This window comes from Denticeps clupeoides, chromosome 11 (assembly GCF_900700375.1).
Source record: "Denticeps clupeoides chromosome 11, fDenClu1.1, whole genome shotgun sequence".
Taxonomy (NCBI): Eukaryota; Metazoa; Chordata; class Actinopteri; order Clupeiformes; family Denticipitidae; genus Denticeps; species Denticeps clupeoides.
Genome location: NC_041717.1, coordinates 20581604 through 20608395, shown reverse-complemented (window position 1 = coordinate 20608395; position 26792 = coordinate 20581604). Strand labels below are relative to the sequence as shown.

Genomic DNA, 26792 nt, shown 5'->3' with positions numbered 1-26792 from the left:
AGCTGGAAAGCATCGTTCGAGTGAGTCGATTCGTGCCGATTCTTTGCCGGCTGACCGTGTTAAGCAGTTTAAATAAAAATGTGTTCCAAGCTAATCGCGTAATGTGTTCAGTAAAAAAAAAAAAAAAAAGAAAAAGCTGTAAAGACCCGCCCCTTCCCCAAGCGCTAATTTCCATCAGCTTTCATGTCCTGGTACATGTACACACGCTTGAAGGGAAAGAATTTGCTTTGAGACCAGATGACGACGTACTGACAACCAACAGTCAGTCTTTTATCCCATTATTTATTATTATTATTATTATTATTATTATCCCAAATTTATATTACTGGCAAATAGAAGGTGAGCTAGATTATATAAGAAAAAGGAGCGGAATAAAAAAAAAATCACAGTTGCGATAACAACATCAAACGGCGTTTCCGGTCTCGGGTCCAGTAGGCCAACGAACGAAGCCTCGAGAGTCGACTCCCGGTTCGGCTCGCGTTCACGCGTTCACGCGCACGCGCGCGGGCACGGGCGGCGTCCGCCGGACTCCGGGCGCGCGCCCCCCCCGCCGCGCGCACCACGGCGCGTCCGCACGAGCCGGAGACCGGGAGCCTTCGCGGTACGTCTGCGCCCTTTCTCTGCCTTCTTTTAATAATAAAGAGTAATAATAACGCATAATAATAATAATAATACTGTTTTACTGTCGTGCGTTCACACTTCCCTGCCGCTTTATTGTTCATGTTCTCTCGTCGGATGCGCAACTTGTAATCGCTGCACATGCGTGCCAAACTCACCCCGGCCGCCTTTATTTCTGGATTTAATTTCATGCATATTTTTATTCCGTATGTGCTGACTCTGTCGCTCACCTTCATCGACGCTCCAGTTGCAGACCTGGTGAGAGAGTGTCCCGTAAAGTGGCCCTGAGTGGCAGTAGCCTAGTGGGTAGCACACTCGCCTATGAACCAGAAGACCCAGGTTCAAACCCCACTTACTACCATCGTGTCCCTGAGCAAGACACTTAACCCCGAGTGTCTCCAGGGGGGGACTGTCCCTGTAACTACTGACTGTAAGTCGCTTTGGATAAGGGCGTCTGGTAAATGCTGTAAATGTAAATGTGGCGGCGCCAGGCATTTTTCTGGGGGTTTCTCTGGTGGGCGCCCTGTACACTGGAGCTTTATTCTTCCTGCCTGATGTTTTCCTGGCCAGAATGGTTCTGCTGTGAACTATACACACACACACACACACACACACACGCATGCACGTATATTTTTATACTCATTTCCCCGCGCTCCCAGCTGGGACCGACCCCTCGTGCCATTCGATACTTTTCAGACAGCTCCTGAATTATTGATCGGGTGGAGAATCACGGGGTTCCGATGATCTTTTGCAAATCCCTGCCCCTCTCCCCTTCCCCGCCTCCCCGTCCTCCCTGCACGCAGACAGCGTCTGTTTTTCTGGTGTAGAATTGGCCAGGGCTGCGGAAATGGGTAACGGTTCCGTGAAGACCAAGCCCCCGAAAGGCTCTGCGGCCGGGTCCGGTTGCAGGGCCTCCGGCTGCAGGGCCCTCCGCGTCAAGGTGGAGGAGCTGGAGTCGGCGCTGAGGAGGCGCGACGAGGAGCTGGGCTCCAGGGACCTGCAGATCCGGCGCCTGCAGGAGCGGCTGCTCGCGCTCCAGCCGCAGGACCGGCGGAACCCCCAGAACCCCCAGACCGGGCCCAACCAGGGCGCCGGGGGACTCGACCCGAGGAGGGGCGCCAAGGCCGGCGTGTCGGCGGAACCCTCCTCCAGAACGTACGACTCGGGCTCTTTGCCGGAGTTCTGCTTCGAGAAGGCCCGGGTGTGGAAAGAGACCAGGTGAGACCCGGCGGGCCGCTCCTCCTTAAAAACATGATCCAGAGGCCTGCTTGACCACAGTTGGAATTTCCAGTTGAATGTACGAATTATATGTTTATGTCATAACTTGCCACTTTTTTTAAAGAAAAACGAGAAAAGAGAGAAAGCAGATCTTCATTTGTCCTGTAGGGGTTGTAGAGAAAAAGTCTCAATTTCAAAAACAAACCAGCATAAATTTAGCATTTTTTGTCAGACTCGTGATCCGGCGTTGACGTATTTTTCTACCGTTGTGCATATTATCCACTGGACGTCGTTACACAAATCGCACAGCAATTCGATTGAAAAATTAAAATGAACTGATTTTGGCATTTTGGAGCCATTCGGCGTCCATCCTGTTTCTGCACGAGCTAGAAATATTTCCCAAATGTGGATAAAACACCAAATTATGTTACGACCTGAGCAGAGCCTGCGCGGTTTGAGTCCACGGAAGCGTGACTGCAGGTGAAGCGTGTGTTTGAAGGTTGTTCTTGCACGCCGTGGTGGCGGCGGTGGCCCAGCGGTGAAGGAAGCGGCCCCGCAATCAGAAGGTTGCCGGTTCGAATCCCGGTCCACCAAGGTGCCACTGAGCAAAGCACCGTCCCCACACACTGCTCCCCGGGCGCCTGTCATGGCCGCCCACTGCTCACCAAGGGTGACGGTTAAAAGCAGAGGACACACTTCACTGCGTGCACCGTGTGCTGTGCTGCAGCGTCTCACAGTTACGATCACTCCACTTTCACGTTTCCTGACACGCGATGTGTCCCGTTCACAAAACGCTGCTTGAAGTAATCAGCTGGCATTGGCCAAGCGCCGAGCCCCTGTAGCTCCCCGCCGGGGTTCATTAGCGGCCTTCTCTGCATGTTCAGGACTCGGCGCTAATGAGTTTTTACCGAGAGGACGAGGACAAAGCCCCGTCCAGTCCATCAGTCCGCATCACCCAGACATTCACCTCCAGCCCCTCTATAGCATAGCCCTCTAAACCTCCTAAGACTCCTCAGAGGAAGAAGCTTCCAAGATCAGGTTTTAGCCGCGATGTTTGCATGCGCACGCAGATGTTAGACCGTGTGGTGTAAATGCGGCTCTCGTCATTCGACAGCGTGAAGAAGCTCATTACGGACTCGCTGAACAAGAACCAGTACCTGAAGAGGCTGGAGCCACAACAGATCAAAGACATGGTGGAGTGCATGTATGAGAAGACCTACCAGCAGGGGGAGCACGTCATCAAACAGGGGGAGCCAGGAAACCACCTGTTCGTGCTGGCAGGTGGGGCCACGTTTTCACCGCTTCGGGTTCGAACCACCTTTCAGGTCCGCTTCAGGATGTAAAGGTTGTAATACGGCACCCGGTTTTTGATTCGTTTCGTTGTACCGGTTGGGTGGAAGAACGCGGTAAACAGTGCATAAAAGTGACCGTCACCCAGCTGTGATGACATAGAAATGAGAAGAAGGGTGGTAGTGGCCTAGCGGGTAACACACTCGCCTCTGAACCAGAAGACCCGGGTTCAAACCCCGCTTACTACCATCATGTCCCTGAGCAAGACACCAGGGGGGGGACCATCCCTGTCACTACTCTGGACAAGGGCGTCTGGTAAATGGCGTAAATGTAAATGTAAGTGCTTGTGTAAAATGTAAAAGGCTTTACTGTCACTTGCGCTGTGAGACGATAAATGTGGCACATTTAGCAAAGACTTCGTAACAATTAATCACAAATGAAGCTTCTTGTAATATTCAAATGTGGGAAATATCACGTACATCAACAGAGGCGCTTCCGATTCACCGTGCACGAGGTGGCATCATACCGTCGTCTTGCGCTGCTTGCGGTACCTGTGACGGTAGTGTTAGCTCGTAGCTTTAGTCGTGATTAATCGCAAAGAAATCATAGATTAATCGGTTGATTTATTGTAATCGATTGACAGCCATATTTATGATACGATAGTGTTTAATCATCGAACAACGTATGTGCCAACATGCTGATTATTGACCGCTTTGTCTTTGGACCCGCAGATGGTAAACTGGACGTGTACCAGCAGAGCCAGTTCCTCACATCAATGGACGTGTGGACCACCTTTGGTGAACTGGCCATTTTATATAACTGCACCAGGACGGCGTCCGTGACCGGTGAGTTGTTTCCCAGCGTTCCCACCCTGAACTGTGCTCGTGAGTGTTAAAATCGGTAAACTTTAAGCGTGGTGATTTCTCCAGTTCAGCACCTCTCTGGAGTTCAACCTCGACAGGCTGTGACGTTAGGCGGGGGAAAACGCATTATAACGGCTTCTCGCGTCCTGTGGACCTGGTCGTCTCTGGACGTCGTGTTCTTTCCTCCGTCTGCATGCCCTGTGGGGAGTGATGGCCGAGCGAGCACCTTCTCCCAGCTCTGGCTGGGTTTGATCCGGCACTGACCTCATTAGCCGCCTTTTGACGGTGACTCACAGGATGCAGCCGAGTTGATATTTCGAGGGACGTCTTCGCCCTCCCGTCACAACGTGACAGAAACACCTCCACACACTGTGGTCATTACGAGAATGATCCATTTGGTCCTTTAACGTGGCCTGCGTAGCATTGGCTATCTGCCAAAGTTAATCCACCAGAGGGCGGAGTCTAAAGTTTCTGACAGCAACGATTAACAATCCGTTCATAAAGAGGTGAAAGGAACGGCGGCATGATGGGCTCATAATCTTAATCTTCTCGTGTTTGTATGAGAGCGGACTGGATGTGGACTCACTGTCTCCTCCTGAGGTTTAAAGTGGAATTACAGAACTGGCTGCATAGCATTTTTGTCGCTTAATCAGCCCCGTAATCAGAAGGTGGCGGGTTCAAGCCCCGAACTGCCATGGTGCCACTGAGGTCCCCATGATGAATGTACCGACCCCACCACACTGCTCACCAAGGGTGACGGTTAAATGCAGAGGACACGTCTCACCGTGTCACCGTGTGCTGCGCTGCAGTGTCTCACAGTGACAATCACTTCACTTTGACTTTTACCACCATGTATGTACACATACGTTGGCGTTTTAACATTTCAGAGAATAAATGTCTTAATGCATGAATTTAAACATTCTGCGTACACAGCAACATTATTTTAAATCTGGCGTGAAAATGAGCGTCGGTTGTGGCGCGCCGCGTACTTCACGGTGTCGCTCTGGGTTCCAGCTGCCAGCCGGGTGAAGACCTGGAGGCTGGACCGCGAGGTCTTCCACAACATCATGCGCATGACGGCCCAGAGCCGACACGAGCAGCACCGCAGCTTCCTCAGGAGGTGAGCGGAGGGGCAGCTGCGTCCCCGCCACGCCCCACCCGCGCCACGCCCCGCGTTGCCGGTGTAATCCTGGGAGGGGTCGAGAGAAGAAACTGCAAATTACTCAAATTCCCTCCCTGTGTGGAAATATGGCTCATTCCTGCCTTCTTCCCCAGCGTTTCTCTGCTGGCGAGTCTACCGGAGGACAAGCTCGGTAAAATTGTCGACTGCTTGGAAGTCGTGAGTAAAGTTTTTTCGCCATAATTTTAAATATAACCTTTTCCGTATGTCTGACCGAGTGAAAATGTCACCCACTTGTCCCGGTAGTCACGGTCACTTCCCCTATGTGAACCCGAATGAAATGTATCATTAGAAACGACTTTTAAAGGAGGGTGCGTCTTATAATCGACGGTCTCCAGCTGATGGACGTGACTCCAGCTCCGGTGTCACACGCGTGTACAGTATGGGGCGGCGGTGGCCTAGCGCTTAAGGAAGTGGCCCCCATAATCAGGAGCAAAGCGCCGTCCCCACACACTGCTCCCCGGGCGCCTGTCATGGCCGCCCACTGCTCACCAAGGGTGACGGGTTAAATGCAGAGGACACATTTCACCGTGTGCACCTGGCCTCTCTCTCCGCGCGGCTGATTAACGCGCCTGACCATGGCGCCGCCAGCGGGCCGCCTCGTCTTGATTTCGGACGCCGTGAGGGGGAACGTCTCTGCCAGCGTGCATCAGGGAATCATGGACGCTCCTGCTTGGCCCCCGGGGTGGAATGTGAGAGTCCTGCTCTCCTCTCCAGGGGACTCCGCAGGCGTGAAACCCGATAGTGGCGCAGATCCGCACGCCGATATTAAGCGCCGGGGACCGGCGTGCCAGGAGAGAAAGGGCCGTGCCGAATGCTTCCTGTGTTCTCCAGCGTGGGCGTCCCAGCGGCTTCACTTAATGAGGCGGGTCGATAGAACCGTCTAGCCGGCTCATGCGTGTCAGCATCATTGATAACCGGGGTAAAACCGGGGTAAAACAGGCTCTGTTTACATGACGTATGTGCCAAATAAGGAGATGCGTCTCTGATGATGCATGATGGTTCCTAGTGGGCAACACACTCGCCTATGAACCAGAAGACCCAGGTTCAAACCCCACTTACTACCATCGTGTCCCTGAGCAAGACACTTAACCCTGAGTGTCTCCAGGGGGGGACTGTCCCTGTAACTACTCTGGATAAGGGCGTCTGGTAAATGCCATAAATGTAAATGTAAGTGTGTGAGGCAACAAAAAGGCTTTACTGTCACTTGCGCTGTGAGGCAATAAATGTGGCACATTTAGCAAAGACTTCATAGCAATTAATCACAAATGAAGCTTCTTGTAATATTCAAATTTACATTTACATTTACAGCATTTTAACAGATGCCCTTATCCAGAGCGACTTACAATCAGTAGTTACAGGGACAGTCCCCCCCTGGAGCAACTTAGGGTTAAGTGTTTTGCTCAGGGACACAATGGTAGTAAGTGGGGTTTGAACCTGGGTCTCCTGGTTCACAGACGAGTGTCTTACCCACTAGGCTACTACCACCCTTATGTGGGAAATATCACGTACACCTTGCATGCAGGTGGCATCATACCTCGTCCATCTGAATTGTGGGTCCGTCGTACTGCTTACAGAAAGAATTCTCACCCCACTTACCACACTCCAGTGTCTCCAGAGTGACTGTCCCTGTCACTACTGATTGTAAATGACGTCCTGGTCCAACACTGTCCTCAGGAGTACTATGACAAGGGAGACTATGTCATCAGGGAAGGCGAGGAGGGAAACACGTTCTACATCATCGCCAATGGAAAGGTATGGAACGTCACACTGTCCCTGTCTGTGATGTATTCTTACAGTGTGTCCTCTGAAGGTGGAAAAGTGCACATTTCCTACAGATATTTCTGTAATTCCGTATAATCATTCTTGATGCAGTAAAATATGCTGATTTAGCACAATCCTGCTTAAAAAGAAGTTAATATGTCATTCGATTGAACATTTAAGTCACCTTCACTGCTCAGTCAGATCATCCTGTGTCTTAGCGGAGCGCTATTTATACACAGTGCAGAAAAGAGACATAGAACTTAGAAGTAGTCTGATGTAGCAGTGGTAAAAGGGTCCGATGAAAGATATAGTTAATCAGTATATATATTATTATAATAGTTTATTGAAGATGGATAAAAGATAATAATTATACATCCCTGGTCGGCGTGATGCGTGTAATGGGTGAGTGATGAAAGGCACCATATTTAAACATCACATTTTATTGTAAACATTCAGTTATTAATTAAAACAATAGCTAAACCAACCATGCACACAACGGAGTCCTTCCTGGGCGTGGCCAGGGAGTGGAGCCGAGGGGGGAGTAGGAGAGGACGATAAGCCTGTAAGCTGAGCTGCGGTGGGGCGGGGCCGGGCCGGGCCGGGCCGGGCGTGGCGTGGTGGTGCTCAGACAGAGCTGAGCCGGATCTCGCCAGAGAGAGAGAGAGAGCGAGAGAGAGAGAGAGAGAGAGAGATGTTTGTGGCTTTTTTCCCTCTTAGTGCAGGAAACGATGCTGTCCCGTGCGGACACAGGGGGACTAATGACACAGTTTGTCCCATCGGGCCACCTGGGTCGCAGCTGAGCTGCTTTGCACCAGAACACAACTTCCTACTGATGCTATTATAAAGGAATAATATGCCACATGTTCCTTTCTTGTTTTGGACTTTGCTATGGAGACATAATAGGGTGTTGAAATTATAATGCTGTTACTGAAAACCAGCGGACGGATAATCACTTTCACTCGAACTGTTTTGTGCCTTTTTGTTGCTTTAGGTGAAAGTCACCCAAAGCACAGAAGACCACTCCGAGCCCCAGATCATCAACATGCTGCAGAAAGGAGACTACTTCGGAGAGAAAGCCCTGATCAGGTGACACGCCCGACCTTTCACCTTAACCCAACACTTCCTGTTGCAAACGAGTGATGAAAAATTGATAACCGGCGGGCGTTCCTTTTCCTCCGGGGGACAGTGACGACGTGAGGTCGGCCAATATCGTCGCGGATGAGAACGGAGTGGAGTGTCTGGTGATCGACCGGGAGTGAGTGTCCTGCTTGCTGCTGCTGTACATCATTACCAGCACGTGACACAGATGGACGTGTCCATCATGTACCTTTGTCTCCAGGTTGGGCGGTTTTGAGGAGAACAGGAACCCGTTTTTCATTTAATTTTGTGCCAGTTAAATTCTGATCAGATCATTTCTGCAGTTTTGTGTGAATTCTTTGCATGATTTTATTGATAATCTGGCAACACTGTGGCAACGATGTTGTAAGTGCAAGAAAATCTACAGATTGCTTTAGCTAAATGTTTTGAATATGTAATAAATATACAATGTTGCTTGCTGGGGTGTGTGTATGTGTGTGTGTGTATATATTTCAAAATATTGAAATATGTAATAAATATACAATAAATAAATGTTGCTTGCTGCACACACCCCAGCATGCAACACATTGTATATTTATTACATATTTCCATATTTTGGACATTTGGATAAGAGCATCTGCCAAATGCTGTAAATTTAGAATTTCTGTTTCTCTCCAGGACCTTCAATCAAACCGTGGGGACGTTCAGCGAGCTTCAGAAATACCTCCAAGGCTACGTGGAGACTCTGGATCGCGATGACAGAAAGAGGCATGCTAAGTGAGTGTTTAGTTTTAGGGCCATATGCCACCAGCACCCAAAAATATAACGACTCTCACACTTAGGGTGTTTGCAGGCATCATTAATCATAATCGCAGCAGAATGTTGTAAAAAAAAAGGCCATACGAGCGAGGCATTTGAATTTGATTGACGGCAGGAAGTTGACGTACACCCAGTCCAGCCCCCCGCTCTCTGTCGACCTCATCCGGCTGACGGAGCCCAGCGCTGCTTCCAGAGTGTCCTTCAGCAGCCTGGAGGTCGTAACCACGCTCGGGGTCGGCGGCTTTGGGAGGGTGGAGCTGGTGAGTGGAGCTGGCCATGAGCTGGTCAGCTCATTGTGCCTCGATCAACCCCCTTTTTTTCCAAAATACAAAATATTACAAAATATTGTAATTGGCACCATTTTCAGGTATTGTCTTCTGCTCTGGCTTGAACTGAGATGACCGAGGCGTGTTCCAACAGGTGAAGGTGAAGAACGAGTCTTTGACCTTCGCCCTCAAGTGCATTAAGAAGAAGCATGTGGTGGAGAACCGGCAAGAGGAGCACATCCACTCGGAGCGCAGGATCTTGGCCGAGACCAGCTCGCCTTTCGTGGTCAAGTGAGGTTTACTCCGCCCGCCTCCCCGCTTCCCCTCCGGCACCTTGCAGAATTGATTTGAACTGACTCTCCTCTGCACGCACAGGCTGTACCGCACCTACAGGGACAGTAAGTATGTGTACATGCTGCTGGAAGCCTGCCTGGGAGGCGAGATTTGGAGTCTTCTGAGAGACAGGTCGGTGCTCCAGCGTGGTCAGATGCTCTCAGGGCCAAACGCAGGGGTGCGTCTAGACTTTTTTGGAAGTGCGCGTAGAACCCGATGACATGTTCGGGGAAAAGAGGAGATCTGGTCACCCTAACTTAAAGGTGCAATGCGAACTCCTCACAACTTACTTATCTTCTTAAAGTCAACATATGCAAAGGGTGGCCAACCAAGTTTCAAGAGTGGCCATGATTTCTGGCCTGTGGACACACCCCTGGTCCTACCTACACTACCAGTCAAAACATTTACATTTACACCATTTACCAGACGCCCTTATCCAGCACGACTTACAGTCAGTAGTTTCAGGTTAAGTGTCTTGCTCACGGACACAATGGGATTTGAAGTGGGATTTGAACCTGGGTCTTTTGGTTCACAGGCGAGTGTGTTACCCACTCGGCCACAACCACCCAGTATTTGTCTGGACAAAAGTCTGGACGCCCCTACTCTGTGGCGGTTATGGAGACTAAGATGGAGCTGTTTTGGAGAAACAGATTTCGTATTTGTTGTATGAGGAGAAAGTGAAGTATGTTTGATGAATCGGGTGTTTCCTCCTTTTACCTTCATGGCGTGATCATCAGCCGCTCGATGAGACGCTCATTTATTTGAGTGAATGATAGGAACGTGATCACTATAAACCTTCTGGACTGTTGGAAACCGTCCCCGTTGTCCAACTTAAGGTGGTGGAGAGAAGACAAGACAGAAGGCGGCAAGATTTGGAGAGATGCGAATCTTCAACTTTTTGCCTTGTTTGCTATTTTTTTATTACGTGACCTGACATTTTTTATTTCATAGCGTTTTTAGTTTTGTTCTATAAAATTGCCAGACCCATAAATGAGTAGATGCATCCCAACTTTTGAGCGGTTGTGTATGAAGGGAGATTGCCTTGCGGTGAGATGCTGTGAAGAGCGAAGTTCTTCACAGACGTTATCGAGGTCAAAAACCGGTTCAATTCCGGCAAACGTCACGCGGCCTGAAGGTTAAAGTTGACCGGCCGTCCGACGAGAATCTACAGTGGAGTACCTCAGGGGGGTTTTGCCACTCCCCTCTCCTAAACGCCACTGAAAGTAGATCTCAACAGAGCAGGACCTCATTGAGACCTTTTGCATGGAAGAATGGTTGAAAGTGAGAACCGGGCTGAGAACCGCTGGGTGCTTCAGGCTCTTTCAAATCTTTACTTTCTTGCTTATTCGTAATTAGTAAATGACGGGACTGGACGGCTCCTCTTGTTGTGAAATGTCCGTGCCTTTTGGGGAGCAGTTGGTCTCTATAAACGGTTGCGTACGCGGTCACGACCGGCAGCTCCTCACGCTTCGGTCTCTCCGGCCCCAGGGGCAGTTTTGATGAGCACACGGCCAGGTTCTGCGTTGGCTGCGTGACGGAGGCCTTCGACTACCTCCACCACAGTGGCATCATCTACAGGGACCTGAAGCCCGAGAACCTCATGCTGGACGCGGAAGGCTACATTAAGCTGGTGGGTGACGAGCGACTCCGCTAAAGGAAAATCGCTGGTTTTATATGGTTGGCTCTGCATTTGAAACGGTGCTCTATTTCAGGTGGACTTTGGGTTTGCGAAGAAGATGAAGTGTGGCCAGAAGACCTGGACCTTCTGTGGAACTCCAGAGTATGTGGCCCCGGAGATCATCCTGAACAAAGGGCACAACTTCAGCGTGGACTTCTGGTCCCTGGGCATCCTGGTCTTTGAGCTCCTCACAGGAAGGTCTGTACCTCACCCTTTTGGGGACAACTGCAGGCTGACAGTCGGATTTATTTTGCACAATGTTATCTGAATATGTAACGTTCTCACACAGAATAATCCGTACGTACCTGAGATGTGTTTGATATCATATAAATTGTTGCCATGCTTTATTCAGTCCCCCATTCACTGGCACCGACCAGATGGTCACCTACACCTTGATCCTGAAGGGCATCGAGAAAATGGACTTCCCCAAGAAGATCAGCAAGAGGTCGGGAGACCTCATCCGCAAACTGTGCAGGTACAGACGTTTCTAAAAGGTTTAAGCTCAACTGACGGAGGAACGTCCGAGTTTTTCATGGTCCATTCTGCCCTCTGCAGACAAAATCCATCTGAACGTCTGGGGCATCTGAAGAATGGGATAACTGATATCAAAAAGCACAGGTGAGACACGGGAAGTATTCGGTCCTTACCGCGAGCTTGTGCCGCTTCGAGGGGCTCCAATTGAATTATACGGTGAAAGTGAACAGATGGGCTGATAACGATCTTGACCTTCTCGCGTCCCTCCTTCCTCCATCCTGCCCTCAGGCATCGGGGTTTGCTTTGTTTGCTGTTGAATTGGGAATTTCCGTAGCAGGAAGTTCCGTATCACATCGCTGAAAGGTTAAAAAAGGATTCGTTGGACAGATGTAGAATGGGCCATGGTACGAGGTGACTTCACTTTAGCAGAGCGCAGCACTTGGCCTTGACCTCACCGTCCTGTAGATGGCAGTAAAGTTCAGCGGTTCGACTCCACGTCTGCCGGTATCGGACTTCATGCAGAAAGAAGTGGAAATCGTTTAGGTTCCGCTGTCCGTAGTGACTTATTAACCACGATCAGTGACGCTGTATTTCCTTATCGGCTACTCGGTTACCCATTTCAAATGCGGGGTTAATCATGAAGAGCCTTATATGGCCGTCGCTTAATTAATAACATGGATTCTGATCGATCCCATTAAACCACATTCATTTAGTGGCTCGGCCCGCGGTTCCAGTGGTTCAGTCATTTTTGGAGACCTGCTGACCCAACTTCTCCTGTGTTTTTGCGCTCCAGGTGGTTTAATGGCTTCAGCTGGACGGGACTGAAAGGCCGAACTCTGAAGTCACCCCTGAAACGAGAGGTATATTCATTCACCAAATTCATCTGTCCGTCCATCCACCAAAGCCATTATCATTTCGACGTTTCTTGACAATTTCCATGTAAAGATTTTCCAGTATGATTTTCGGAGGGATGTGGGCTGCATGTGCAGTATTAACCATTCCACCCCAAGCTCCATTGGGTTTCAAACTAAAGGAATCCTCACCTCTCATTGGATCGATCTGTGGTGAGTCTCATGGAGAAAAATGATGCATTTTGGTTGCTCGGTGTTTCTCTCTCGCCAGCTCAACGGCCCTACCGACCACACCTACTTTGACACGTACCCTCCAGATGAGGAGATCCCCCCAGATGAGCTGACAGGCTGGGATATGGACTTCTGAGATCCCCCCACTGCCTCCTTTTCCATCTCTCTCTCTCTCGCTCTCTTGTGCTCTCCCTCGCCCACTTACAGTCCGGGAACAAAGTCGCAGCTGTGCCCGGCCACGCCTCTCCAGCATGTGTCGTGGTAGCAGAGCTGTGCCCACACAGGTCACATGGAAGGACATGGAAGGGTTGGAGCTGCGGCTGACCTGGGTCAAAGGTCATCATGCACCTTCAGAGGTGTTTCTTGAGACATGACCTTGTAGAAGATGGGCACATCTTGATCTAGGGTTTGTAGGACTTTTGAGAAGCGAATACTGCATTTGTCTGCAGTATTCGAATGCATTTGTGAATACTGAGTTGTTTTTGTGTCTTTTTTTGTGTCTTTTCTGTGTTATTTACCTCTGGAATCCATTCTGTATTTTGTACATTTCCACACCTCTCTACATATAAAGTGAGCTCGTTGATAAACACAGTTGTGGTCTTCTCTGCAGAAACGCCTTCGCCTGGCCTATCAAAAGAACAGAGGTTGGTTGGTGGACTTCATGAGTAACTTTATTGATGCATTTGTTGGAAAGGTGGACCCCATCAAGCCCCAGGTCGTTCCTGTCTGACTGGAGATGAACGTGGCACACAGGCACAATACAGACAATAAATAAATGCATTTATACAAATATACTTTCTTATGAAGCTTATGATACAAGCCTGCCCCCTCAGCAGAACATTTACAAAATAGATTATACATTGCGGTGTAGGAAGGAATAAAAAAATACAAATTAGAGGAGTGCTCTGGCTATATTCTTGTTAATATTTGAGGTTTATATAAATTAACATCTTTGTTGTATATAAAAAAATATGTATATTTTCATTGCATAGAGTAAATTGTGCACAAGTAATGACCAGAGCGCAATAGGCATAACCATGCATCTGCAATAAAGTAGATTAACAAATAAAAATACAAAATAAAATATATATGAACAAATTTCTTTTTTTTTTATCGTTTTATCATATTTTTCTCATAAAGTCATCAAAGAACAGTGGATCTATCTGAAGAATGAATATGTTGTTTAATGAAAATACTTTATGGTCTGAAGATATTTCTGTCATTGTGATGTTTCAACTAGGATACAGTATATACAAGTCGAATATACAAAAAAAAAAAAAAAAAAAGTCTGGGTTAGCTTCTAAATTCCATATTGAGGTTGTAATAAATATATTGAATGTAAATATCACGCCCACGAACAGCCTGGACCTTCCTGCCTCGGCTTCCAGGAAGCTGGAAAATAGAAGAACTATCACCAGGAAAAGCACATTAAAGCCCCGTTTAATAGGACTTCAGGCATGGTTTGGTGGCTCTTTTATAGTGGTATGATGGAAAAAAAAAAAAAGACCAGAGCTGATATATTAGGAGGTGCGATGCCCCGAGCTCGAAAATTAAAACGATGTAAAATACCTTTAATAGACTGTGGTGTAAACGGAACTTGTTACAGATATCGTACTTTTAACATTTAAAACTATATACATATTTAGGCAATGACAGTGGGAGAGACGGACAGAGCAAGAGAGAGAGAGAGAGAGAGAGAGCAATGATGTTGGTACAAAAATACGAATCTGTTGACCATGTACATTGTTGTACGTGACTGTAAATGGCACCCAGGTTTATTATATAAAGTTTTTTGGTCATATTGCAATAGACATAACTCCCATAAAGAAAACTCTTGGGCGAAATCATATGAAGTTATGATTAGACCACAGTACAACATAAGCCCTTTGCGTGGATAATTTTGTAAAAGTTTGTAGCTTTGAAGTGCAAAAGCGACGGAATAGTGATTGCCTCTTTCCGGACTGTTCTGCAAAGTGTAACATGGTATAAATGTAGCAGAACCCCACAGAAGATAAAAGATGGCTTCTCAGTCAAATATGTTTCTCTACATAGCAGCTGTATGGATAAATATCTCATAGTGAAGGTGGGCGGGCTGGGGATGGGCGTGGCGGACAGTCTAATCGCACTGTAGGGCCGGGCTCAGAGGTTCCTCACCAACAGAGTTCACCGCAACGTTCCGCACGGCCACCAGCCGAGTCGCCGCTCCCGTCCCCCTCGGTCCTCTGAGCGTCCACAAGCGCCACCTTCACGGCTCCTTCAACGTCTGTTCAGTTCCAGCGTATTATTATTATTATTATTATCGACAGGCGCAGGACTCCACTGTCATGTTGGGGTACACCTTGAGCACCACGTTCTTGTCCTCGTCGAAGAACAGGATGCTGAGGGAAGACATCTTCTCTGGAACGCAGCAGGGCTCGGGGATGCCTGGCACCACGCCCACCGCCCGGACAATGCTCTGGATGGTGGCGTGGTTGGAGGGCTTCAGAGACTGGGGGGGGGAGTGGAGAGAAACGTCAGCATACAGAGCATCCGCCGCCATGCGCTAATCAACCCCGACCAGTACCAACACCAAATAAACCACAAGATTACCACATTTACACTCCCACAAGGTGTCCCGCTAGTATCTACATAACTGCAACGTTCCACATGGTACCTAAATACAGGGATATACAGGGACCTACATGCAGAGACCTACATACAGGGACATACAGGGACATACAGGGACCTACATGCAGAGACCTACATACAGGGAAATACAGCGACCTACATACAGAGACCTACATACAGGGAAATACAGCGACCTACATACAGGGACCTACATACATGGACATACAGGGACCTACATACAGAGACCTACATACAGGGACATACAGGGACCTACATACAGAGACCTACATACAGGGACATACAGGGACCTACATACAGAGACCTACATACAGGGACATACAGGGACATACAGCGACCTACATACAGGGACCTACATACATGGACATATAGGGACCTACATACAGAGACCTACATACAGGGACATACAGGGACCTACATACAGAGACCTACATACAGGGACATACAGCGACCTACATACAGAGACCTACATACAGGGACATACAGCGACCTATATGCAGAGACCTACATACAGGGACATACAGGGACATACAGGGACCTACATACAGAGACCTACATACAGGGACATACAGGGACCTACATACAGAGACCTACATACAGGGACATACAGGGACCTACATACAGAGACCTACATACATGGACATATAGGGACCTACATACAGAGACCTACATACAGGGACATACAGGGACCTACATACAGAGACCTACATACAGGGACATACAGGGACATACAGGGACCTACATACAGAGACCTACATACAGGGACATACAGGGACCTACATACAGAGACCTACATACAGGGACATACAGGGACCTACATACAGAGACCTACATACAGGAACATACAGCGACCTACATACAGGGACCTACATACATGGACATATAGGGACCTACATACAGAGACCTACATACAGGGACATACAGGGACCTACATACAGAGACCTACATACAGGGACATACAGGGACCTACATACAGAGACCTACATACAGGGACATACAGGGACATACAGGGACATACAGCGACCTACATACAGGGACCTACATACATGGACATATAGGGACCTACATACAGAGACCTACATACAGGGACATACAGGGACCTACATACAGAGACCTACATACAGGGACATACAGGGACCTACATACAGAGACCTACATACAGGGACATACAAGGATCTACATACAGGGATGTACATACAGCAACATACAGGGACATACATACATACAGGGACATACAGCGACCTACATACAGGGACATACATTCAGGGATGTACATACAGCAACATACAGGGACCTGCCTAGAGGGACATACAGGGACCTACATACAGTGATGGGGACTAATAGTTGGCCAATTGGAGTCTAATCGCTTTCTATGACAAGCACATGGCCTCGGGGCCAAATCGCTCTGGTTTATGTAATAAAATGCGCCTTTAAATAATGGTTCTATATTCACATGTTATTCCCTGAATTGGGAGACATCATGAAATTAGCAAAATAAAAATATAACCAAAAACGGGTAGAATCCAAGCGTCTACAGAAGATCTTCATGGAGGAAACTGCCTATCACTGGCCGGTCAAGCGCCGTGCCGGTTCCTCGGCCTGTCAGCAGGGGCTGAGTACTAGAAGAAGGACCTAGACCCTACAGGCCAGCCCCGGTGTCAGTAGGAGCTCTGCTGGATTACCTTGGGCATGGGGAACTGGCAGGAGCCGGAGCAGAAGTAGGCATCGAAGGATTTGGGGGAGATAATCCACTCGCTCCACCCGATGTCCGCGAAATCCACTTTGAGGTAGCGGCGGGCGCAGTTCCGCGGCTCGTTCCACTGCTTCTTCCGAGCCTTTCTGATGGTCTGCTCGTCGAACTGCAGCAGCGGGTTCTTGTGGCGCGGGTTCTTGCGCGGCTTCTTGCGCGGCCGCCTGGCCGGCCTGTCCTCGTCCCATCCCGCCGCCTGGTAGGGGTACTCGGGGCCCGGCAGCTCGTTGTTCTGCAGGGGCAGGAGGACGCCGGCGGAGCGTCTCCTCCTGTCGAGGGCCGAGCTGTTGCGGCCGTGCGGGCCGGGCGTGGCCGGGCCCTGGCGCCGCTGCAGCGTGGAGACCACGCTCTCGGGCTCGGAGATGGCCGAGTCGTTGGCGTAGACCAGGATGTACGGGGTGCGGTCGGACAGGAGCTTCTTCCCGTGCGCGTCCACGTCGATGCCGATCAGCAGCTCGTCGTGCCGCTTGGCCTGGTTGACCACGCGGGTGACGTCCTTCCACTGCCACGAGACGAAGTCCCTGTGGAGCGTGGACACGTTGACGCGGAAGTGTCCCAGGGGCCTGGCGGTGGTGTTGGTGGCGGCGAAGCTCCAGATGCCGAGCTGGGCGTGGTCGCGTTGCCGGGCGCCGTGTCGAGGGCACTGCTTGGGCCGCGCACAGCCGTGGGAGATGAAGTAATGCAGCGTGGCGGAGAGGACGTCCTCGGACTTGGTGAGTGTTGTCAGGTTGAAAACGTGCATCTGCTTACTGTCCATGGTGCCTGATGAAGACAAAACAGAAGACTTGAAATTTCACTTCATTCAATGGTAGCCTAGCGGGTAACACACTCGCCTGTGAACCAGAAGACCCAGGTTCAAATCCCACTTACTACCATCGTGTCCCTGAGCAGGACACTTAACCCTGAGTGTCTCCAGGAAGGACTGTCCCTGTAACTACTGACTGTAAGTCGCTCTGGATAAGGGGGTCTGGTAAATGCTGTAAATAAATGAAATGGTTTCTTCCATTCTTTTCTAGGCTGTCCAGAGAGGACCGAAGTAGGAAAAGTGTCGCCATTGAGACATGCTGCTCGTCCAAAAATATATTGTGGTTGTTACTTTGGTGGTCACGGGACGGTAAAGACAGGAACATGTGATTCAATACAGTCAATAAGTGATTTCATTTTATTATTATTTAATTCCAGACTTTAAAAAAGCGTTTGGGTGCCGAGCAGAATTTAAAACCGCATTTATGTCATTATTGTTGAATATCGGCAGCTTGGCGTGTTGTCGACTCTCTCTCTCTCATCCTCTACATGCAAAGCGGGTAACACACTCGCCTGTGAACCAGAAGACCCAGGTTCAAACCCCACTTAAAACCATCACGTCCCTGAGCAGGACGCTTAACCCTGAGTGTCTCCGGGGGGGGGGACAGTCCCTGTAACTACTGATTGTAAGTCGCTCTGGATAAAGGTGTCTGATAAATACCGTAAATGTACATCACTTTGTCTGAGCCAATAATTTAATTCTTCAGTTTCAAGCCAAATATCTTGAATTGTACTTCACTTGCCCGGCACGTTCGGCACGTAAGCGAGTGTCAGGACGTGCGTTTTAAGAGCGAGAAGGGAGACGTTTTTAGCTGCTGCACTATTTGCCATTAACAAAACGACAATTCCCTGATAATTCCCTGTCTGGAAGTCCAATCGGTGCGCCTGCACTTCCGGATCTGGCCGCAGGGCGGCAGCACGGACCGACCCCTGGCGAACCGGAGGAGCGCAACGCTTCTACACACCGGTCGGTCGGTCGGTCTGTCTAATCACCACCATCACCACCACCACCACCACCATCATCATCATCATCACCATCATCATCATCATCATAGTACGAGCGGCGCGTCCTCACCCAGCTGCGCTCGGAAGCTGCGCACCGTGTTCCCGTCCTTGTAGGGGTACCCGGCGCGGTTGTACTTGGCGTAGAGCATGTGCATGTGCTCCGACAGCGTGTCCTGCGGCGGCTCCGGAGCCCCCCTGGCCGCCGCCAGGCCGGAGAAGTGCTCCTTCAGGCGCGCACCCTGTCCGCAGCACAGGGAGCTCCATCCCAGCAGCAGGAGGAAGGCGCGCCGTCGGCCGGCCATGCTGCTGCCTGTCGGGGCTGCTCCGGTCGGGCTGACTTGTGTTAGAATTTTGGAAATGAAACGAAATGAAATAAAATCGCGTCGCGGAGAGGAGCTCGTCCCGTGCGCGCCACGGCGGCTCTTAAATCCTGGGAGGGCGGCGGCGACCTCCGCGCCTCCACCTTGCAGCTGGCCGCAGTCAGCAGGCTTCACCCCCTCCGCCGCAGCCAATGGGAGACGCTGGAAGGTGCGGGGAGGGTTTTATTTCTAGCACTCCCCGAAATCTGGTGGCATGTTGTTGTCGCTGCTGTGATTGTCGTTTTGAAGTGACATTCTGGGCAGGGACATGGACTTCTGGGTGCGCATGCGTGCAGGGATCATTCATACATATCACTCATATATATCACTTATACATCATTCATATATATATCACTCATTTATATCATTTATATATCATTCATATACATCAATCATATAGATCACTCATATATATCACTTATATATCATTCATATATATATCACTCATTTATATCATTTATATATCATTCATATACATCAATCATATAGATCACTCATATATATCACTTATATATCATTCGTATATATCCTCATACATATCACTCATATCACTCACATATCACTTATATGTATCACTCATATATTTCGCTTATATATATCACTCATATCCTCATACAGTAGAGTAAAACTGCCACATGTTGTCCATCCCAAAGTAAAAATAAAAGGCATCATCTGACCATGGTGACGATGGATAATTTCCCACCCTGAACACGTGACATGCTGAAGGTCCGACATCCCCACCCTCGTGGAGTCTGCTTCTCTTGAACTTCTGACTTCTGCCCACCTTGCACGCCCAACAGTGAGATATATGCTTCTTATATAAAAATGAAATCGACTGTTTTAATTATGGTATCTGAATACATGGAATCTAATTTTAATGCACATCATTATGGCCCCGTAATCAGAAGGTTGCCGGTTCGAATCCCGAACCGCCATGGTGCACTGAGCAAAGCACCGTCCCCACACACTGCTCCCCGGGCACCTGTCATGGCCGCCCACTGCTCACCAAGGGTGGTGGTTAAATGCAGAGGACACATTTCACTGTGTGCACCGTGTGCTGTGCTGCTGTGTATCACAATGACAATCCCTTCACTTTTTATAAAAGTGGACTGTAATAATAAATTTTTTCCACTGGATGTGTAAGTTGGTCCAGATCTAGAGCTGTGGATTGTAGATCAGATTGCCCTGTTTTAAGTGTGTGTGTGTGTGTGTGTATTTGATGTCAGCAGAGACTGAAGTGTGTACAGTGACTCATACTTGTGAGTCTGTGTGCGTGTGTGTGTCTTGCAATTGAGAATGGGGTCCTCACTACGAATTATGTGGCGAAGAAAATGAAGACTTCAAAAGAGAAGAAGACTGTTTCCATGGAAACAGGATTGTGTTTAATGAAGCGTTTTAAATGAGCAGCGTTGTGAAATGTGTGTGTGTGATTGTAAGAAGTGTTTTTGCTGCGTGGTCTCTCTCTCTCTGTGTGTGTGTGTGTGTGCATTAGCCGTTTTAAGTGCCGTGGGTTGTCCCATCACTGCCGTGGAACCACATCTGAAGGCTGTGGGACAGAGAAGCCGAACAGGCTTTAACTGTGGAGAGGATCTCATTCAGCGGCCAATCTCAGAGGGCCTTCTGGTGATTAAATGCAACTGCGACGGGCCCCGTGTAAAACCCGGGTGGAATGCGAACCCTGATGCCGTCCCCCGTCCCACTGTCAGCCAGCGGAACCCATTTCTTCGCTCTCGGCCTTGTGTAGGTAATTCTTAATATCGGGGTAATAAATCAACGCTCGGAGGTTTTCTTTGGAAATGGACGTGGAAGCTGCACCAGGAAGCAGGAAATGGGCACCACTGAGATCGATCTGAAGACGTATCTGCTCATTCCGACAGTTCTGGCCCTGTGACTGAGCGACTGGTGTATAAATGGCTCAGGACTTTGAAGTGCTGGCCGCCTGACATGTGGTCCAAATGTGAAGACCACCCCCCGCCCACCGAACTCTCCCCCTCTGCACGATTTTTCCAGTGCGAGACGTGTCCCAAGGTGGACATAAAGGGGACCCCATCATCTCCATAACACTCTTAATGTCTTTCATTTGTCTTCCAGAAGGCCGCCCTCCCCCAGGAACCTCCTCTCATGCAGCCTTTAATGGCGACCGCTGCGCCCGTTAAAAAAGAATCCAATAAGGCATTTCTGTAGCAGTGGAAATGGACCAGTGTCCAGTCGCGGGGCTGGAACCATTTCTTACAATGAACTCATCTTAAGAAGGGGGGGGGGGGGGGGGGGGGGGGGGGGGGGGGGTCTCTCCGCTAAATCTGCTTCCTGTGGCGATGGGAAAAAAGCACTCATGACAGTGTGAACGTGGTGAATTAGTTGTAATGACGTTGCAAGAACAGTCGTAACGTTACAGAGACATTACAGGGACATATTAAGATCGAATATGTTTGGCCAGCATGACAGACACTGATGATTTTGTGATGTACAGATAAGGAAATGTCACCATATCATCATCATCATCATCATATTCACTGAAGCGACCATGCAAGAAACTCACTTCCTGAAGGAGGAACCACACCCATTGTGTGTGTGTGTGTGTCCTTTTGATTGCGTCCTTTTGATTTGATTGTTAAATTGACAAAGATAACAAGAAATGCAGAAATACGGAAAATGCGCAAAGACGCAGACGTCTACCGCTGGTTCCATCCCATAACATTACGACTTTATTCCTCAAATCCGTAGCTGCGGTTTCCAGTCGCCGCTTTAATTCAAAAGCCTCCGGACGTAGTGGTCGAAGACGACGACTTGAAGGTAGAGCTCCGACTTGAGCGCGGTCCTCCAGGAGTTGGGACCAGATGGGGCCTGAGGGGGGGACAAGAAGAGGGAAGATTTACCGTCCTTCTCACAGTGGAGCCTTGTTTTGCCGTTAAAGATGAATTTCCGCTTTAATAAAGCGGCTGTAATGAAGAACCAACCGCAGATTTTGATTTCCCAGCGTCGTAAATTTCAATATGTTAATGGCTGACAAGCGGACACTTCCAATGGAGGAAAATGGACGGAGAAGAAAACTGAATGATGACCCTGGGTGGGGAGCTAGTTCCTCCTCACCAACATACAGATAACCAGCAAGTAGACACTTTATACTTTATTTAAGTCCCTGGGCGGAGGAAATACGTCCTCATAGGGGGGTAGTAGCCTAGAAGACCAGAAGACCCAGGTTCAAATCCCACTTACTACCATCGTGTCCCTGAGCAAGACACTTAACCCTGAGTGTCCCCAGGGGGGGACTGTCCCTGTAACGCTCTGGATAAGGGCGTCTGGTAAATGGCGTAAATGTGAATGTTGTTGTAGTGCTTTTTGAAGGGAGCCTCTGAGAAACTGTGAAACTGTCACGGCTGCGCCAGGCCACACCCAGGAACGCTTCTCCGATGAGGGAGCGAGGCCTGAGTCCACCAGGGGACGGCGTGTGTCCGCATCCCGCGAACACAGCAGCCACTCCGTCACCAACAGGGCGCCTGATGTTACCGGGTCATGCCACTTTCTGACCAGGGACTGGGGTCGAAGGGTTGGACCTCCAAAACAGAGAGTGACGTGAAATGGGCTCATACACTAATAATCAAAAGGAGTGAGGAAAAATGAGGTAATCGTTGTTATAAAAAACGTTGAATATCGTTTTCAGAAATAATTATATGGCAACGTCCAGGTTTCACTTCTTCAAGACAGAGGACTGCCAAGCGATTGAAAAGTGAAGTGATTGTCATTGTGTCCTCTGCTCAGGGTTGTCTGGGACGTCCCGAAGTATGGGTGAATTTGATTTGTCCCGTCATTTAACCGTCACGCTTGGTGAGCAGTGGGCGGCCATGACAGGCGCTCGGGGAGCAGCGTGTGGGGACGGTACCTTCATCAAGGGGACCTCAGTGGCACCTTGGCGGTTCGGGACTGGAGCCCACAACCCTACGATTACGGGACCGCTTCCACCACTGGCCCGGGTTCTTTCTCCTTTTTACGCTATTTATGTACATCACGAGGACGCCTGACCTCACGCTAGCAAACAAGCCCCATGCACAGCGCTAGTTTGTACGTTTGTACAATCATTTCTGAAAAATATGGTTGGGTGGAGGTCCCCGCCTCTGTTTGTGTCCTGCGCTCTCATTGGCTGTAGCTTGTCAGGCATTCAGCCAGATGCTATTTTGCTATTTATATCGAGATTTTTGTCTTTTCTTCTCAGATCGTCCTCCCATCGGCAACCTCAGAACTCAGGCTTAGCCGTAACTCACCTACAATCTGCACCTCCCACCATGCCACACCACAAGCTGCAGAAGACCGTGAAGGTCAGAGGAGAGCAACCATTCGGAGGTATGCATTTCCTGGCCAGGTCTTGAACCCCCCGAACGGGCCGAGGAACACCAGGGGGGTGTTAAAGAAGGCGATCCCATTCGCCCGGCCCGTTCCCGCCTCGCAGCAGTCCTGGGCGGACGGGGTTTAACGACGGCCGTGTGGGTTTTTACGCGCCTCATTAACACCCGGCCGGTTAAAGCGGAGCAGCTCCCCGCGTGAGGCCAACAGGTGAGACGCTCACACACACACACACACACACACAAATAAATCTTGTCAGCCCACCTCGGGATCCACATTCAGGACTTTGTGGTCATGCTGGTTTTCGAAGAGCAGCCCGGCCGGGTTGTCCACCAGCACCTTGTAGTTGGGGCTGTTTCTGCAGGCCTTCACGTTCGTCTCCCAGTTGTAGAAGCTGTGAGAAGGAGGAGAACAACGTGAGTGGGGGATCATGAACTTCCACACCCTCGGTGGTGGAATGAACTTCCCCTCGAGGTCAGAACAGCTCAGTCACTGAGCACCTTCACACGGCAGCTCAACACCTTCCTCTTTAGAGAATATTTAGATGAACTTGTAACCTTCTTCTTGTCTGACTTCTGTATAGAAACTAGAACAGAGTGAATAAAAAGATTGTATTCATAGTTGGGGGTCCTAGTGAACCAGAATTGATCGCTTCATCCATGGTGACATAGAAGCACGTTGTAAGTCGCTCTGGATGAGGGGCGTCAGCCAAATGCCATAAACATCAGTGTAAATGTAAACGTGAGTGTGTAAATGCAAGACATGACGGACGATTCCGGAAAAACCCACGGACGGCGATAAATAATGAAATGAAATAAATAATTAAAGTAATTAAATCCCTGGGGCCGTTGGAGCTGAGGAGCGTCAGGCATTGGAGAAGATCTGCGGACGCCGAGGAATTTGATTTATTTAAAGGCGCACATTCCAACGTAAATGGCAGATTAGTAAACGGCAACAGCTCGGATCCTCCTTTCCTTTCTCACTCCGCTCTGCCGGCTGGAGGAATGCACCGACAACGCGCATCGACCGAAGCATCTCGCCCGCAAGCTCGGCGGCGAGCACATACCGACTTCGCGTTCCGACTGGAGGACTGGGCCCTCGGTCAAACAGAGGCAGCAGATAATCAATAGCTGCCGAGAGACTGGACGTGCCAAAAACCAGCCAAACGACTCGCTGTTCTATAGAACAATAAATAAATTACGTATCTTGCCTTATAATTACTTATCGAACTACAAAAAACTTCAGTTCCACATGATTCATTTGATGTTCTAGGCTGTTCTAATTCCTTTTGCATTATTTCAAACCATACAGTTAATTCAGCTTTTTTGTTGTTGATTTTATTCAGTTGGTAAAACGTGATTTGGCATTTACATTTACAGCATTGACCAGACGCCAGGACCGTCCCCCCCTGGAGACTCTCAGGGTTAAGTGTCCTGCTCAGGGACACGATGGTAGTAAGTGGGGTTTGAACCTGGGCCTTCTGGTTCTGGTTCATAGGCAAATTAAACACATTATTCCGACATGATCAAATCATTTTCATATAACCGTGATGCGTTTTGTGGAAAACGTTAGATTATTAAGTTGAATCCATGTGATTCATTTGAAGTCATTTAAAGACCGAACCTCACGTTTTTAGTGCATCTGAATGATTTATCTTGTGAGACATATTAGATTTGGATTGGGATTAAAATTTTCACACGATCAGTTGCCACATGGACGAATAAAGGAAGAAATGAAGCATGAAGGTGTTATAATATCAAAATATCTGAATAAAAAAAGAAATAAAAAATATTCTTTGAAAGCTTTGCCAGCTGTAGACTGTTGGGTTGTCGCAATGCTCCGCTCCCACACCGATGACCCGGGTCTGCTGTCCCTGAGCGAGGCCTAGGAAGCAGCTGCCTCCCGGTCACGGCACTCCAAAAGTCACACGTTGAGGCGACGGGGGTCTCAGCTTCCCGAATCTTCCTGGCCTGGACTCCGCAAATAAAGTAAAAAGCGGCGCGTGCGCTCAAACCGTGCCATGAAATAAAAGCGCGAACCAGGCCCGGCACGGCACGGCTCGGCGTCTCAGACTGGCCTGGGAATTGTCTCACCGCCGCTCTCGGTAGCGTCCGTAAATGTGAAGGCCTGATATGTAGCTCTCGTCAGCCTGTCGTCCGCTGGTAGCCATCTCAGGTGACCGCGCCCATAAATAACCCTTTTTTTCTGGCCGAGGCATACAGATGGCACGAAATCTTTCCCAGAAGCCTCTGCAGTGCAGTACTGTTCCCTGGTCCAAATGTGGCAAATCCCTCGAAAGCGCTTCCAACCTGTGTTATTCGCTCTCGGCGCGTGTAAATCACGCCGGGCCACGCCCTGCCAAACACCTCAGCCGGCTGAAAAAAAGCAGCCGCCCCCCTGGGGGGTCTTCCCGAGAACGAGGGAACCAGCAGGAACTGGGGGGGCCGGGCGTGGCGCTTCGGGCGTCAACGTGCACGTCCACGACTGGTGATTTCTCGCAGGGGGGCGCAGAGATTCCACCATTTGCATATTTTTATCCGGATAAAAGTGCTGACCAATGTGACAGTCGCGTCATTGTTCTTTTTTGCACGTTCGGTTTTTATCGTATTGCATTTCTATACATCATAAATAAGCTTTTAGGGTGGTAGTAGCCTAGTGAGTAACACACTCGCCTACGAACCAGAAGACCCGGGTTCGAATCCTACTTACTACCATTGTGTCCCTGACTCAGGGTTAAGACACACTTAACCCTGAGTTGCTCCAGGGGGGGGACTGTCCCTGTAACTACTGATTGTAAGTCGCTCTGGATAAGGGCGTCGGGTAAATGCCGTAAATGTCAATGTTTTAAAGGAATATAACCGTACACGTGATATTCGGGGTAAAATAGCTGGGCAACCGCGTTACGGCGGTGACAACAGTTGATTACTTCATTCAGTAGATTCAGTATCTTCAGTATCTAGTTCCTACCATGAAGTAGGAGCAAAATCACTCCCTCAAACCCGGCATTCCCAGACCTACAACCGTTCCAAGATCCTGTGGCGTGGCCTTGGCAAACGAGGGAACTGCTGCCAATGAGACAGTTCCTCCGGCTCGAAAGGTCCTACAGAAGGGAAGAAGGTCTAATCTGCTGTCCATGTCCAATGCGGTGTGGACAGCGAGGCCTTTCTTTAAAGGTAAACACGGTAAACATGGCGAACGGCGACGGCGGGGTGGATGCTGAAGGCCCCGGGACCAGATCTGCCCTCAGGG

The 26792-nt window shown here is 49.4% G+C and overlaps 3 protein-coding genes across 5 annotated transcripts in view; 1 reads left to right on the top strand and 2 right to left on the bottom strand.

Moving 5' to 3' along the window:
• Positions 1 to 528: 528 nt before the first annotated feature.
• prkg2 (protein kinase cGMP-dependent 2) lies at positions 529 to 13565 on the top strand. Of its 3 annotated transcripts, XR_003751231.1 has the most exons (20): positions 529 to 601; positions 1446 to 1836; positions 2951 to 3117; positions 3858 to 3971; positions 5004 to 5109; positions 5265 to 5328; positions 6847 to 6924; positions 7925 to 8019; positions 8120 to 8188; positions 8689 to 8787; positions 8945 to 9089; positions 9250 to 9386; positions 9471 to 9560; positions 10917 to 11058; positions 11141 to 11304; positions 11459 to 11581; positions 11662 to 11724; positions 12374 to 12440; positions 12703 to 13068; positions 13273 to 13565. XR_003751231.1 is itself a non-coding variant. In XM_028996041.1 (19 exons), exons 2-19 carry the CDS (start codon positions 1466 to 1468, stop codon positions 12796 to 12798), a joined length of 2190 nt encoding a protein of 729 aa, XP_028851874.1. In that variant the 5' UTR covers positions 529 to 601; positions 1446 to 1465; the 3' UTR covers positions 12799 to 13565. The 3 variants fall into 3 exon arrangements, 2 of the variants coding, with proteins under 2 accessions (XP_028851874.1, XP_028851875.1); XM_028996041.1 differs by having other exon boundaries at positions 12703 to 13565; XM_028996042.1 differs by having other exon boundaries at positions 530 to 601; positions 1422 to 1836; positions 12703 to 13565.
• bmp3 (bone morphogenetic protein 3) lies at positions 13312 to 19310 on the bottom strand. The gene is made up of 3 exons (XM_028996043.1): positions 18917 to 19310; positions 16970 to 17799; positions 13312 to 15150 (listed from the first exon to the last, which is right to left on the bottom strand). Exons 1-3 carry the CDS (start codon positions 19146 to 19148, stop codon positions 14959 to 14961), a joined length of 1254 nt encoding a protein of 417 aa, XP_028851876.1. The 5' UTR covers positions 19149 to 19310; the 3' UTR covers positions 13312 to 14958.
• A 2246-nt stretch (positions 19311 to 21556) lies between these two features.
• Positions 21557 to 26792, bottom strand: part of cfap299 (cilia and flagella associated protein 299) — a 60075-nt gene continuing 54839 nt past the window's right edge. The window contains exons 5-6 of the mRNA XM_028996921.1: positions 23808 to 23937; positions 21557 to 22049 (exon numbers count right to left, since the gene is read on the bottom strand). Of these exons, the coding sequence (XP_028852754.1) occupies positions 21951 to 22049; positions 23808 to 23937 (229 nt within the window). The 3' untranslated portion in view covers positions 21557 to 21950. The remainder of the gene's footprint in view (positions 22050 to 23807; positions 23938 to 26792) is intronic.

Coding starts and splice junctions, on each gene's coding strand:
- prkg2 (XM_028996041.1), top strand. CDS start 1,466: ATGGGTAACGGTTCCGTGAAGACCAAGCCCCCGAAAGGCTCTGCGGCC. Junction 8,020..8,119: donor GGAGAGAAAGCCCTGATCAG/GTGACACGCCCG, acceptor TCCGGGGGACAG/TGACGACGTGAGGTCGGCCA. Junction 11,582..11,661: donor CTCATCCGCAAACTGTGCAG/GTACAGACGTTT, acceptor TGCCCTCTGCAG/ACAAAATCCATCTGAACGTC.
- bmp3 (XM_028996043.1), bottom strand. CDS start 19,148: ATGGCCGGCCGACGGCGCGCCTTCCTCCTGCTGCTGGGATGGAGCTCC. Junction 17,800..18,916: donor CAGCTTCCGAGCGCAGCTGG/GTGAGGACGCGC, acceptor TGTCTTCATCAG/GCACCATGGACAGTAAGCAG. Junction 15,151..16,969: donor GCCAGTTCCCCATGCCCAAG/GTAATCCAGCAG, acceptor TCCCCCCCCCAG/TCTCTGAAGCCCTCCAACCA.